The sequence below is a fragment of the Dendrobates tinctorius genome, unplaced genomic scaffold (genome assembly GCF_039654945.1).
Source record: "Dendrobates tinctorius isolate UK_male_01 unplaced genomic scaffold, ASM3965494v1 ptg000003l, whole genome shotgun sequence".
Lineage (NCBI taxonomy): Eukaryota > Metazoa > Chordata > Amphibia > Anura > Dendrobatidae > Dendrobates > Dendrobates tinctorius.
Window position 1 is genome coordinate 49,443,030 of NW_027361671.1, and position 12,680 is coordinate 49,455,709.

Consider the following 12,680-nt stretch of genomic DNA (forward strand, 5'->3'; position numbering starts at 1 on the left):
CATTACTTCTATATAGAACAGACTTATAAAAATGAAGGCACTTAAAGCATCAATTGGTGAATTAAATGAGAACCCATCAGTAGAGATGGGCAAACCCAAACAGAAATGTTCGGTGTTTGTTACTGTTTGGGCCTGAAAACCGAACATGGACTTTCTGCTGTGGTCCAGGAAAGAGAGAGAGAAAACGAGGGAGACAGGGAGAGGCAGATGGAGGAAGAGTGGGAGATGGAGGTGGAGAGGGAGGGAGTTCGGGTGAGGCACCAGAACCCAAACTTCCGCCAGTCGAACCATCCCTACCCATCAGCCATGACAAGGCGACCTTTCTTTGAGGGACCCCAAACCTAATATTTATCAAACTTGTCTCTCCCGGGCTAAAAGCCTACAAATTTAAAAGGACAAGTAAGATCCAGCATTAATTATAAACAGCCTTAGGCTTATGGTAGGAGTGCACAATCAGTACCTTAAATTTTATATGCATTTTGCTTTTTGTAGCATAATACTGTATTAGAGGTTTTGACTGCCTCCTTTTATGACTGAGCACTCCTCCCTCCAGCCCAAGGCTGTTTTCAGTTATTGCTGTATCCCACTAGCCTTTCAAATTAGTGGTCTTTTAGGCAGGGGAGAGACATGTTTGATAACTATTAGATTTAGGATCCTATCAAAGATAGGTCAACTTGTCATGGCTGATGGGCTCTCATGAATTGGCCAATTTAAGCGCCAAGTTTCTTCATTTTTATAAATATATTTTATATAGCAGTAATGCAGTTCAAATTTCATATATTCAATGTTAAACGATCAGGAGGGAGAGGTCACTCCTGCGCTGCTGCTGATCAATCCACAATGGTTTCCAATGGATAAAATTCATTCATAAAACAGGTTTACAAGGTCAACGTGTTTCAAGGCCACACAGGACCTCTTCATCAGGACAAAAACCAGGACCAGGCCACGTTTCTGTCCTGCGTGGCCTCGAAACTCGTTGACTCTGTAAAAGTGTTTTATGAATACATTTTGTGTGTTGGAAACCATTGTGGATTCATCAGCAGCAGCGCAGGAGTGACAGCTCCCTCTCGATCGTTTTGCATTGTTTGGTCCTTCTAGTGATCAATGTCCTTGCAGCTTATATCTATGTCATGCCAGTTACATGTTGCTTTGTAGAAACTATATAAGGTGAGTGGATCCCTTTCCTTGCCACCTTTTTGTTACTAGTTGAGACCCTATTGCGCTTTCTTTCTTTCCCAGTTTCGTTGTTTGCATATATTCAATGTTTGCATACATCTTAGTGCTTGTAGTGTGCTGCTGTACTCTTTTGTTTGTGTACTGAGCTCAGTGATTGTCTGCTGTTGATGTGACATCAGCACAACGGACAACAGGCACCAGGAGAAGCAGCGGGACTCCGCAGGGGAGTGCGAGAAACACAGGATCTTTTTTGTTTTAAACAAACTGCATCTATGGGAAAGAGTTTTCTGAAACTCAAAAACCCCTTTAAATCGCCATTACTAATGAAAATCACAGACAATTGAAATACTTACATTAGTGTTTTATGGATACGTTCAATGGCTTCCTCCAGCTCTTCCTTCTGGTCAGGCACAAAACGATATTCAGATATGTAACCAGCGAGGTTCTTATATGGATCATAGTCCCCAAGTTCCGCTGCAAAAGTGAGAAGTTACCATTAATGATTATGATATCACGCCAGAATTATTTTAATTTTGGAACCCAAGTGGAATTCAAATATTGAAAAAGCCTCAAGTAGGAAAAAGAAGTAGAAAGAGTCCTGTGAGCGTTGTGCAGGACACAATACATTCCATCTGCAAAAATGGGTTATATCGATAGAGGCCTGTCCCACAACAGGATCTATTAGAACAACAAGCCCCCTTTACGCGTCGCCGTCAGTGAAGAGGCGGTCGCACAGTGGAATGCAAAGTACCATTCGTAGGATCCGTAAAAACGTGCAACGCGGGAATGCATCCTTAGGCCGTGTACACACGTTGCGTTAACAACACACTTTTAGGCTTGAAGATACATTTTTAACTGGATTTACACAGACTGTAGTTAAGTTAACACTCATGAAATCTATAAAGGTGTTAAAAAAAAATAAATAAATAAAAAAGATATGGTAAATAAATTTAAAAAAACAAGCTGTGTGTTAGTGGTGGAAATTCAGACATTTCCATTGACTTACAAGTAATATTTGCCAGAGACATTATATTTGATATCTTTTGTGTAGGGAATCTTGGTATTAATAATGTTGACAAATTACAGATATGGCACAGTGGCCGATGCGTTATGGTTTAGTATAACATTCCTGTAGCCTATAAACAGGACACGTAAAGAAGATTCCAGCCAACACGAGCTTTTCCTCAGGGAATTCAGCCCTAAAACCTATTTGAAGAGAAAAATAGAGCTAAGCATTTTTAATGCATTTGTAAATGTTAGCTTGCTAGGACGTACAATAGCGAAGCTTATCATGACTTTCTGGAGGGACATTAATAAAAAATATATATTAGTAGAAGAAGGTGCTGTGTGTATTTTTCTATCTCGGGCTAGATTTGCTCTATCTTGGGGATTGACATTTTAGCATATGTTTGACGGGAAGGGCCTTGAAGGTTGTTTGTGAGCGATAAAAATTCAACTTCAAAGTTCTATTTATTGGAAGAAAAGCTTTTTCAATTCAAGGGAGTTAACGGCAGAACATTATTATACCGAAGCCTCCATGGCGTTGGAAAAAAGAGAAACTTTCCGACACACTGAAGCGTCTCCTGAAGGGGCCTTCTTCTCGACAGAAAGCCAAATGAGCTTTTTTGAGGAAAGGACACAAACATAATGATAAACAAGAAAAGCGTTTAATCCTTCTCTACTAAAGAAAAAAAAAAAAAAAAGCTGCTTATTTGTGTATGAGCAGGGCTTCTTCAGAAGCCACTTCTAGGATCCAGGCTCTTTCAACCCAACTGTGTTTTCATCTCCTTCAGCCTATAGAAATCGGTCATTGTTTGCTATCTGATGCAGGACTGTGCTAACCCCATTGACATTCCCCACATTCAGTTCTCTTCATCCATCCGGCAGCATTATTATAGTATAAGAATGGATTAGATTGGGTATTATAAATTTAATAGAAACCTAGAACGTGGGACTAAAAAAGGCCTCATCATCAGCAACATTTGGGAAGAATCAAGTGGAATGTAGAACCGTTTTCCATTTATCAATAAAAATATGAAAATGTAAAATAACTGTTAAAAAGTTGTGCATTCTGAGTAAAAATTAGGAGCCAAGCGTTCAACAAAATAAGCATTACTCGCCTACTGAAGCTCTCGTCCCTCCATGCAGCTTTTCCACTGCTCCCTGCTGCTATTACTTTACAAGACCCGCTATAGTCACTAGGCCCAGAAGAAATGTTGAAAGGTTTAGTGTCTCATGCATTGACGGACATACCGCATATGCAGCCTGTGCGGCTGCACCGGAGGTGGATGGGGGCCCTGCAGGGTGGCTAATAATGAGCCCCTGGCCAGATTGCCCTCATGTGCAGCTGGCAGGGAGAGATCCTTGCAGCTCCGCTGCCTACAAGAGAAAATAGCAGCGGAGTGGAGCTGCAGCGATCTGTCCTGCTTCCTGCTCACGCTTCCTCTCTCACAGACAGCAGCGCCGCTGGATGACGTCATCATTCAGCGGCAGGCTGTGCCATAGAGAGGAAGGCGACGGTGATGCTGCGGCAGAGAGTGCGTAGACGTGAGAGGTGCCGTGTGTGTGTTTTTGTGTGTACATGTGCTGTTTGTGTCTGTGTGTGCGTGCATGCGTAGCGCTGTGGGGGAATGGGCAGAGAGCTGAATGGTGCTGTGTGTGTGTGGGGAGGGGGAGGGCAATGATGGGGCTGATGGGCAGAAGGCAATTATGGGGTGATGGAGAGGGAAATGATGGGGATGGTGGGGGAGGATGAAATGATGGAAGTGGTGGAATGGGCAAGGATGGGGATGGTGGGGGAGGAGGAAATGATGGAGGTGGTGGAATGGGCAAGGATGGTGGTGGTGGAAAGGACAATGATAGTGGTGGAAAGGGCAATGATGGGGATGGTGGGGAAGGAGAAAATGATGGATATGGTGGAAAGGGCAATGATGGGGATGGTGGGGGAGGAGGAAATGATGGAGGTAGTGGAATGGGCAATGATGGGGTGGTGGAGAGAAGGCAATGATGGAGATGGAGAGAAGGCAATGATGGTGGTAGTGGAAAAGACAATGATGGGAGTGGTGGGGAAGTAGGCAATGATGGAGGTGGTGGAGGAGAAGGCTATGATGATGGGTGGAAAGGGCAATGATGGAGGTGAAGGAGAGGGCAATGATGGGGTGGTAGGGGAGAAAGCAATGATGGAAGTGGTGGAAAGGGCAATAGCGATGATGGAGGTGGAGGAAAGAACAATGATGGGGGTGGTGGGGGAGAATGCAATGATGGTGGTGGTGCAAAAGGCAATAATGGGGTGGTGGGGAGAAGGAAATGATGGAGGGGTGGATATGGCAATGATGGGGTGGTGGGGGAAAAAGCAGTGAAGGAGGTGTGGTGGAGGAGGAAATGTGGTGGTAGAATGGGCAAAGATGGTGGTGGTGGGGGAGGATGAAATGATGGAGGAGGTGGAATGGGCAATGACATGGGGTGTTGGGGGAGAAGCCAATGATGGAGGTGATGAAGAGGGCAATAATGAGGTGGGGAAGAGTACAATAATGGGATGCGGGGGAAGGAGGACATTGAGGGGTGTGGAGGATTGGGATGGGAGGAAGAAGGACTTATATTGGACGTAGGAACGGGGAGGTGGAGGAAGACATTATCACTTATTATGTCTAACACAGTCCCTTAGTATAGAGTATACGTTCTTATTATGTATAACACAGTCCCTTAGTGTATAGTGTACTCACTAATTCTGTATAACAGCATCCTTAGTTATATAGTCTCCTGTTTTATTATGTATAACATCATCCCTTATTACGTACCATCCTCTCTAGTTATATATGATGCCATCCCTTATTATATAGCTTCCTCTGCTGTTATGAACATTACTGTATCTTACATAGTGTATTCTTGTTTTGTTATTCACAGGGCCCTCTTATTACATAGTCCCCACTTTTTTTTAGATATAAAATGAATGTTGATGGAGGAGCTGGTGACCAGACAGCCAGTCCATCAGCTCCTCCATTGGAAAAGTTTTCCCATTCTCCATCAGCCATCATTGCATTATACAGCTAACAAGACCGGACAGTATGTAATAAAAAACAGGGCTCTATATAATCCAATATGTAAGGGACAGTACTGTACATAACAAGAGAGGGCACTGTATAGTAAGGGACAGAAATATACATAATAAAGTAGACTATGTAATACATACTAGCTGAAGAGCCCGGCGCTGCCCGGGCATAGTAACTAACTGTGGTTAGTTATAGCAAATTATAATTATCCTCCATCCCATAGTCCCGTGCCCATATACCCGTCATACAAATCCTCCATCCCATAGTCCAGTGCCCATATACCCATCACACATCCTCCATCCCATAAACCATTATGACATCATAATGAGCGGCGGGGCTTGCAACCTATGATGACATCAGTGTCGCCATGGCAACCATTATGACATCATAATGAGGGGCGGGGTTTGACACACACACACACACTTTTCCCCCCATTATGTAGATGGGGGCAAAATTGTTTGGTGAATTGGAATGCGCGGGCTTAAAATTTCGCCTCACAACATAGCCTAGGACACTCTCGGGGTCCAGACGTGTGACTGTGCCAAATTTTGTGGCTGTAGCTGCGACGGTGCGGATGCCAATCCCGGACATACACACATACATACATACACACACTTGAGCTTTATATATTAGATATATATATATAGAGAGAGAGAGATAGATAAAGAGATAGATATATATCTTTGTCACCATAAAAGGAGGGGGGCCCAGACACATTTCTTGCACAGGGGCCCCAAGCTGTCAGTGTCTGCCCCTGTGAAATCAGTACTTAAACAGAAGGAAAATGAGCAATTAACTTCCTATTTCTATAATCCTCACAAGAAAAAGGTGGCAAATGGCACTCATTGTCCTTAAATGTTTGTAACGATAATGTAAAATAAGATGTAAGATTTCCCTGATAATCACATTTTCTGGAACAGCCAAGACTCTTCTATTCACACAATGAACTCTGCTATGCCAGTGGTGAGGGCTTGACCACCTCCCTTCCTTTCCTTAGCCTGCCAGCAGCTGCAAATTTCTGCTCACTCACAGCCTGTGAAACTGTCCAACCCCCTCCCCCCCTCAGCCTGCACACACACTCAGTGTAACCTGAAATACCAGTGAATGATTTCCCGCCTCACAGCACGGGGCTTCTTTGTCTTCTCATGTGCCCTGACTTCCCATAAACAATAATGAGAATCTAATCATTTGGTCATAAAACGGTGAGAGGTTGTGATAGTAGAGTAAAAATTACATATTTGGAACGTTCCTCGACAGGACTATTTAACCTGTGTTTTCCCCAGTTCTAACTTCAGCGGAATCCGAGAAGTGGGTTCCTGCACAGCCGAGGCAGCTCGACGCTCCGTGTTTGGTTTTGAATAAATGCCAGCAACAAACTAGATAAGATGATACTATGTGCGTTTCTGCGAGATATGATTAAAATAAGTTTTCAGAACCAAGTCTGTACTCAGAGAAGGGGAGGGCGGCCATAACTCAGCCTGTTGTGAATTCACTTTCTGGCCTACCTCTGGTTACTAGTGAAGGTAGAGGAGCTGGTTATATTGACAGAGGGGTCGAGAGTTCTCTTTCCGGGCTCCCTCTGGTGGTTACTGGGGGTAATGGAGCTGATCTAATTAACAGAGACCTGCCACCTGATAATGAGGAGGATGACTGGAGATCTGGAGTTTCTGACTGGATTTAAGACAGCCGACTCCCTCTATCGCCGCTGGTGATTTTTTCCTGGCTCCTGAGGTCTTAGTTTCCAGCTCCTCAGTCCCTGCATTCTCAGCTAAGTGTTCTTTTGCTATTGCTCACATTTGATCTGGTTTTGTCTTTTTCAGTTTTGCGTGTTCAGCCAGCTCCGGCTGGGGCTGTGCTGAATTTCCATCCTTATGTTACTGCTTGTCCCAGTTTGTTTTTGTCCCTTATTAGATTGGCCTCTTTTTGCTCTTCAGAATATACCAGAGTGCTGATATAGTGGGCAAAGTCTAGTGACTTCAGTATTTTTCTATCAGACGTTTTGGGCATTTTTTACAGGGTTTTTTGCGTGATTGCAGACAGAGTCTTTCCTTTCCTGTCCTGTCTAGTTAGTGTGGGCCCCATCGTTTGCTCAGTCTATTTTCCTACCTGTGTTTGTGTTTTCATCTTGTCTCACCAACAATATATGTTTGGGGGCTATCTATTCCTTTTGGGTCTGCTCTGGGGCAGTTTAGATTTCCACTGTCTTGCTTTAGGCTTTGTTAGCTCTCCGGCTGTGCCGAGCCATCTAGGATCATCGTAGGCACGCTCCACGGCTACTGCTAGTTGTGTGGATAGGATCAGGGGTCTGCAATCCGCTTAGTTATAATAATAATATAATAATAAATTTTATTTTTATAGCGCCGACATATTCCGCAGCACTTTACATTTCAGAGGGGATTTGTACAGACAATAGACATTACAGCATAACAATAATCACATACAGTAGATTATAACAAATACCAAGAGGAGTGAGGGACCTGCTCGCAAGCTTACAGTCTATGAGGAAAGAGGTAGACACGAAAGGTGGGTGGTAACAGTTGCCCTGATTGTATGGACCAGCCATAATGTTAAGTGTGTAACAGTACAGACACAGAGGGCTAATGGATGCATAAAGCATGTGGGAACATGATGCTGGGAACCTGGTTATGGTAAAACTTTTGGCTCTGCCACACAGGGATAGGTTAGGTTAATGTGTTGAGGCGATAGGCCAGTCTGAATAAATGCGTTTTCAGGACACGCTTAAAATTGTGGGGATTGGGGACTAATCGTATTGACCTGGGAAGTGCATTCCAAAGAATTGGCGCGGCACGTGTAAAGTCTTGGAGACGGGAGTGGGAGGTTCTGACTTTTGAGGATACTAACCTCAGGTCATCAGCAGAACGGAGGGCGCAGGTAGGGTGGTATACTGAAACAAGGGAGGAGATGTAGGGTGGTGCTGAGCCATTGAGGGCTTTGTGGGTGAGGGTAATAAGTTTATACTGAATTCTGGAGTGGAGGGGTAGCCAGTGTAAAGACTGGCACAAGGTAGAGGCATCGGTGTAACGATTGGTGAGGAATATGATCCTGGCTGCAGCATTCAAGACAGATTGGAGAGGGGAGAGTTTGGTAAGAGGGAGACCGATTAGAAGAGAGTTACAATAGTCGAGACGAGAATGAATAAGAGAAACAGTAAGAGTTTTTGCAGAGTCAAAAGTAAGAAAAGGTCGAATTCTAGAAATGTTTTTGAGGTGCAGATGACAAGAGCGAGCCAGTGATCGAATGTGGGGGGCAAAGGAAAGCTCGGAATCAAGTATAACCCCAAGACAGCGGGCATGTTGCTGGGGAGTAATAGTGGAAACCTACCAACCTCAGTTACCAACCTCTCTGGTTTTCTGTGGCTTAGCTTGGTCTTGCTTTCCTCCTCGGTGACCCAACCATAACATCAGCCCCTTTAGTGATGTCACAAGCCCAGATGTATAAGTCTGCAACTGATCCCCCCCCCCAGGCAGTTGCTGCCTGGATGCTGTTGTCTCAAGACCTCCACATGTATTGGGATGTGTCGCCCACTCCCCAGCCTGGTTTTGCCTGAAATTATCTAAGCATCATGTGAGTGTTCATTTTCTGTTTTCATCCTCTTTATTTTGCAATTCGCATTATACATACTTTTGTCTCATTTTTGTAAATTCCTTTTTAAACCTTCTGTAAACACTGCCTACCTTTTTTGGAGTAAATATAAAATGTATTAGTTCTGTCTCCTTGCTCTGTGACGAATTTATACACGCCTGAAGTGATTACGCTACTAATTTGGGTTGGCTTCGGACCCCTTTATTAATTATTATTAATTGAGTAATATTAATATAGAAATCGGAGCTGGTGGCAGCGAAGTGTGGTTTAGCTAGGTGGGTAGTGCTGGCAGTGACTGAGCGGGTTTTATAAGCTGAATGTGTGGCTGCGGCCAAAGTATTTATAATTCCCTCTCTGCAGCGGGCCTAATAGCTATTGCACAACAAGTCCGGCGACTAAATATCCTAGGTGCACTTCTCTGACTGACCTGAAGGTAAGGGGGGCGCTGGAGAGCTGCGAGCTCCAAAGTGGAACTGGGAAGTGGGATATTCTTAAATCCCGGCAGTTTGTGACATATTGTGGCAGCAGTGGAATACCTACAATAAGCCCCTGCAATAAATTGTTAGGGCAAGACTAGCTTGCTGTTTTCTTCACATTGTTGGCAGCGGTGGGATAACTAAGATAAGCCCCCCTGCACATCTGATAGCCGTGTGCAGCCAAAGGTCATACAACCCCTTTTCCTGACAATGTCCTTTATCGGATTTTACATGATGCAGGTGAACATAGAGTGGAAAAGTGCCGGACGACAGCAGTTTTGCGCACACAATGAGCTTCTACATTACACTGTGTTTGGGGAATTTGAGATCACCATACTGTGAGAGGACAGAGGACACTGTTCAGTGTTCCAGGCACAATATAGTCATCAACCTGGGGGGAGCTACGGGGCTTCATTCTGTGTGCGGTTTAATGTGGGGGCCTCATACTACACATGGGGGTCTGTAGACACATCATACCATGTCTTGGGGGGCATCATACTACATGGGACAAAATGTACTGTGGGGACATCACAATGTGGGGGACCACTGTGGGCATCATACTGTGTAGGCAGTAAAAGTGATATTATACATTAATGGAGCAATATTTCTCTGAATGCATATAAGAGGAATTGGCACAGTGAAAACTAACATTACCACAACGCACTATGCGCGTCATATTATGTGTTCCTCTTTCCTGAAAAGTAGGAAGGTATGTCTATAAGTAGTAATAATTGAGAAACTGCATTATCTATTAACTCATATATCATTCCAAACTTGACATGTTTTATAAATAAATATAAAAAAAATCTAAAAGGAAATAAATACTTCTCCACAAGAATAAATCAATGGAAAGTACAGAACACGCTCTTACGTCACAAAGAATATGTTGTTGTACACAGTATCACAGGGAAGAAATAAACCTAATATCATGCATGTAGACATTTTGTGAGGCATCCTTTGAATCTTTGCTAGGTGGTTGAATAGTTGTGTTGGCCCTTTAAAGAACAATGAGGGTGAAATCATAGAGAGCGATGTGGGAACAGCAAATGTTTTAAATAATTTTTTCTCAACAGTGTTCACACAGGAAAAGGATTTGCCAGGGGAAATGCAGAGTGATAATGTAAACTCCCCATTAAGTATTACCTGCCTAACCCAGGAAGAAGTGCAGAACCGCCTTAGTAAGCTTATAATTGACAAATCACCAGGCCCTGATGGCATTCACCCTTGGGTATTAAGGGAGTTAAGTAATGTGATAGATGGGTCGCCCTCCCAGGGCTGCGGGGTACTCGGTATCGGGCCGGTGTCAGGGGGATGTGCCACAGCAGCGGTGACCCGGACCGTGGCCCTGGGCGCCCAAGTCAATTGCAGAATGTAGTTGTAGTTAATGGAATGGAATAGTTCGTGACGCCACCTGTGGTGCTCCGCAAGGGAGGTGTTAAGCCGACGCTGCAGACAGATCCTCTGGGACAGATGGTAGAATGCAGTAGTGATGGTATAGCCCTCCACAGGCAGGGCTGGTGTCCCAGGGCAGTGTAGCTGTAATGGTTGTGGAAAGGCGCAGGCAGCGTAAAGGATGGTACCCAGATGTAGTGGTGCTGAGCGGGTTGGCGCAAGAATGATTGGAGGACACCAAGGCCTGCAGTTCCAAAGCTTTACTCACAGTCTGCGGTACACAAGGGTGCCTGCCTCTGGGCCGTGTCCTCCGGGTCAGAGACTCAGCCAACCTCCAGCCAGATGGGAAGCTCTTCTCCAACAATCCGCTAACATGTACTTTTCCTGAACGGTTCCTCTATTGCGCCTTAAATTGTGAAGATCTCCAATACCGTGGTACTCTGGAGCTCCTCCTGTCAGATGTTCCTAACAATTCTACTCGTATAGCAGACAGCTGTAGCCTCTCTCGGGAACTCCTTTCACCGGAGTCCTGGCTCTCAATTCAATTGCTGTTATGCCCAAAGTCTTAGTTGGGAGTAGTGCATTTACAGACAACTACTCCACCGGTGTCTGCTGCAGAACCATAAGTGTCCATACAACCTCGGGGACCGGGCTCCGGCCTTGCGCTGAGAACCTATAGGCAGGGTTCCTCTTCCAACCCACGTCTCCTCTCTGTTCTCCTACTCCTTCGTTCCGTACTGATCCTTCTCTCTCTTATGGAAGCTTAGGTTGCAGTTCTACGTCTTTCTCCTTCTGTTCCTTTCCCGTGCCAGCTCGCTAAGATCACTGAGGCAGCAGCAGCACTCCTTCCTCCATCCCTTCTTCCAGGGATCCCCACTCCTCCCGAGTGGCTTCCATCCTCACTGACCTTCTGTCAGACTGAACCCCGTCAGACTGCCCTGTAATCCTACACTTTCCCACTATTTTATATATCTCAACTCCACCCACTTCCCAGCACATCCAGTGTTCCAAGTAGGGAACCACCAGAGGTGCTCTGCTACTCTCTTAGCACTGAGCCGCAATGTGGTTGTGCAGAACTACCCTGTTGTGTGGGGTGCGAGTGTTGGAGCGTGGAAAGGAGTTCCCCCGTTACCTGGATGGTGGGGCACTACACCTTAGGAGAAGGTGCAGTACCTCTGTGGCAACTGAGCCTCAGGGGCGCCACATAGACAGGCCTCTATTCCTTATATTTAAAGACTCTATAGAAACAGGGTCTGTTCCTTTTGATTGACGGCAAGCAAATGTGGTACCAATATTCAAAAAGGGGTGTAAAAGGGAACCTGGAAACTATAGGCCGGTAAGCTTAACATCTGTTGTGGGTAAAATTTTTGAAGGGTATCTAAGGGATACCATTATGGAATATTTCAATGTTAATAAATGTTTAACTCCATATCAACATGGATTTATGAAGGATCGCTCCTGTCAAACTAACCTGATCAGCTTCTATGAGGATGTAAGCTCTCAAATGGACCAAGGAGAATCATTGGATGTCATTTATCTCGACTTCTCTAAAGCATTTGACACTTTCCCACATAAAAGATTGGTAAGTAAGATGAGAAAGCTTGGGTTAGGGGAAAATGTGTGTAGATGGGTAGGTAGCTGGCTTAGTGATAGAAAACAAAGAATGGTTATTAATGGTACATACTCAGATTGGGCCAGGGTTACTAGTGGGGTACCACAGGGTTCTGTATTGGGCCCCCTACTATTTAATATATTTATTACTCATCTAGTGGATGGCTTACCCAGTAAAATATCAGTATTTGCAGATGATACAAAACTGTTTTGAGTAAATTGGAGAATTGCGCTGAAAAATGGCAAATGAGGTTTAACACAGATAAGTGTAAGGTTATGCACATGGGAAGGAGAAACAGATGCTACAATCTAATATATAAAGCTCAAGTGTGTGTATGTATGTATGTATGTATGTATGTGTGTATGTCCGGGA

At 44.5% G+C, this 12,680-nt stretch overlaps 1 protein-coding gene across 4 annotated transcripts in view; it reads right to left on the minus strand.

Moving 5' to 3' along the window:
• The window catches only part of EPB41L4A (erythrocyte membrane protein band 4.1 like 4A), a 591,957-nt gene that overhangs the window by 204,563 nt on the left and 374,714 nt on the right, over positions 1 to 12,680 (minus strand). For all 4 annotated transcript variants that reach the window (XM_073550667.1, XM_073550634.1, XM_073550632.1 and 1 more), the window contains one exon: positions 1,530 to 1,650. In XM_073550667.1, the coding sequence (XP_073406768.1) occupies positions 1,530 to 1,650 (121 nt within the window). The remainder of the gene's footprint in view (positions 1 to 1,529; positions 1,651 to 12,680) is intronic.